At 49.5% G+C, this 2,325-nt stretch overlaps 1 protein-coding gene across 1 annotated transcript in view; it reads right to left on the bottom strand.

Moving 5' to 3' along the window:
• The window catches only part of RARRES1 (retinoic acid receptor responder 1), a 32,868-nt gene extending 30,954 nt beyond the window's left edge, over nucleotides 1-1,914 (bottom strand). Inside the window, exon 1 of the mRNA XM_015586476.2 lies at nucleotides 1,854-1,914. Within this exon, the coding sequence (XP_015441962.1) occupies nucleotides 1,854-1,914 (61 nt within the window). The remainder of the gene's footprint in view (nucleotides 1-1,853) is intronic.
• Nucleotides 1,915-2,325: the final 411 nt, after the last annotated feature.

The following is a 2,325-nucleotide window of genomic DNA, read 5'->3' as shown; positions in this document are numbered from 1 at the left end:
GGGGTGTCAGGCCCCGGCCGCGCGGACACGAGGGCGGAAGTGGAGGCTCTTACCCCGAAGGGCGCGCAGCCCACCCGGCGCCACCCGGCGCCCCCTGCCTGTCGTGGGACCCAGCTCCTCTCCCCTGCGGTTGCTGCGATTTCGAAACTCAGGGTTTCAGAGCGAACCTACTTCAGTTCTCCAAAACTTGGAGCGGTGCTTTCCCAGGAGATGAAACTGGGGAGAAGAGTGGAGAAGGGGTCTGGATGCAGCTGGCATTGATAGAGGTCACTGTAGCACAATGACCTGGGAAGTGGGACAGGTCGCCGGAGATCTGGGGCTGGAGAGGAGGCTGAAGTGGCCAGTAGGGCAGAGGCAGATAAGGATCAAGAGGCCCCATTAGACTTAGAAACAAGTAGGTCATTGATAACCCTGGTGTGAGGCACATTTAAAGGTTGGGAGTGGAAGCTGGATTCCAGCGGGGTGAAGCATGGATGGAGCTTTGGGGCAGTGGCGGCAGCGAGTGTTGACAACTCTTTTTAGACACATGGCAGTGGAGGGATGAGATGGTCGTCTTTCACCCACAGACAAGAGAGAAAGCCCAGGAGAACCAGGGGTTAGAGGGTAGAACTTGTACTTCTGGACACTCCCAACGACTGTTTCTTCATCTCTCTTCGATTTGCTTACGGGTCCACCCTTCCCCAACACCCACTGACCTCAGCTCCACTGTGGAGCTAAAGGAAATCCCTTCTCTTTGCCAGTAACTGGTTGAAGCCTGGCATGTGTGATTTTGGATGAGATGCTGGGGGAAGGCTAGGGGTGACAGATGGGGGTGCCATCTCTGAAAACATCCTCCCTCCCCTACTTCTTCCTGTGGCTGTCGCCCATCTCTTGTCTGCCTTTCCTTGCTGCTGCAGATATTTATGGGATACCTACTCTGCTAGGCCCCGGGACAATGAGGAAGGACAATCAGAAAAGCATCTCTGCGCTCATGGAGCACACCTAGGCAGGTGGAGCCCAAACAAACAGGCAAGGGAATATGCCCTGTGTTGGATGCAGTTACATGCTGTGGAGAAAAACTAAGCCTGATGCAAAGTGGTCATAATTTTAAATAGGGTGGTCAAGGCAGGCTTCACTGGGAAAGTCTATTGGAGTAAGAACCTGAGGGAGGTGGAGAGTTAAGTGGACATGTATGGGAAGAGCACTGTAGGTAGAGGGAACAGCAAGTGCAGAGGCCCCAAGGAAGTTCACCTGGCATGTTTGAGGCAGAGCAAGCAAGTGCAGCTGGAGGGAGAAGATAATGGGGAAAGTGTCAGAATGAGAAGTCAGAGGGATAGGGATGGGGCAGATCATGAAAGACTCTTAGCCTTGTCATATCTGGATGTGCCACCTAGAAGTGCGTTCCTATCTTTCTAGCAGCCTGTGAGTGAAGCCCATTTGAAGAATGTCTGAGCAAAGAGAGGGGAGGAGCCTGGGTTCCTAATGACATTGTTGAGCACCTGAATCAATTGACCCTGGAGCTCATTTCTTAATGTTTAAGTTCCTTGAAGTTGGAGTTTGTTTCCCTCCTTCAGAGGCAGCCTAACAGAGATCATGATCTCCCCAGAACCTAGTCATTTCCCCCTCCAGGGTTTATAGGAGTAGGCTTCTTGATAATGTAGCACTTCCAGTTCTTATAAAGATCAGATTTTGCTTATTTTTATTTCAGTGCTTTGTGCCAATCCCTCCCCTACCCCCACTCCCGTGAATTTAAGACTGCTTTCAGAAGTAACAGGAAAACTGGTTAACACTGTGGACTATTCAGTGGTGTGGAGTGGGAGGTCACAGGGATGGTTTGGTAACTCAGTGATTTTTGGAAGGGTTCATGCTCTCACCATCCCTCTGCACAGTTATCCTCAGATGCTCGGCTTTTTCTCCACAGACTCGTTGCTTCATGGTAATAGAATGGCTGCCACAGCTCCAGACATCATATCTTCATATACGGCAACCAAAGGCAGGTAGCAGGGAGTAGGTTGCCAGGGTGGCAAGAGAGCTCTATTTCATACAACATATTTTCTTCTGGGAAAAAAATCTTTTCTAGAATCTCTTTCCCCTAACCCTTCTCCCCACCAGACCTTCCCTTATTACGCATTGGCCAGAACTAGGTAACATTGGCAACACTTAGCTGCAAAGGAGGCTGAAAAAGCAAACATCTGCCTTTTTTCAGCCTCTGTAGTGGTAGATTGGTCTATGAGTTAGGATTAAGTTTGACTACATAAAGCAAAAAAAAACCAAACAAACAAACAAAAAAAAACATTGGCTTAAACGAAAGAAAAACTATTTGTAACACAAAAGAAGTTGGGTTGG

Source organism: Pteropus alecto, unplaced genomic scaffold (assembly GCF_000325575.1).
Source record: "Pteropus alecto unplaced genomic scaffold, ASM32557v1 scaffold81, whole genome shotgun sequence".
In the NCBI taxonomy this organism is placed as follows: Eukaryota; Metazoa; Chordata; class Mammalia; order Chiroptera; family Pteropodidae; genus Pteropus; species Pteropus alecto.
Note: the sequence above shows the minus strand (reverse complement) of the source record. Positions and strands in the feature narration are given on the sequence as shown.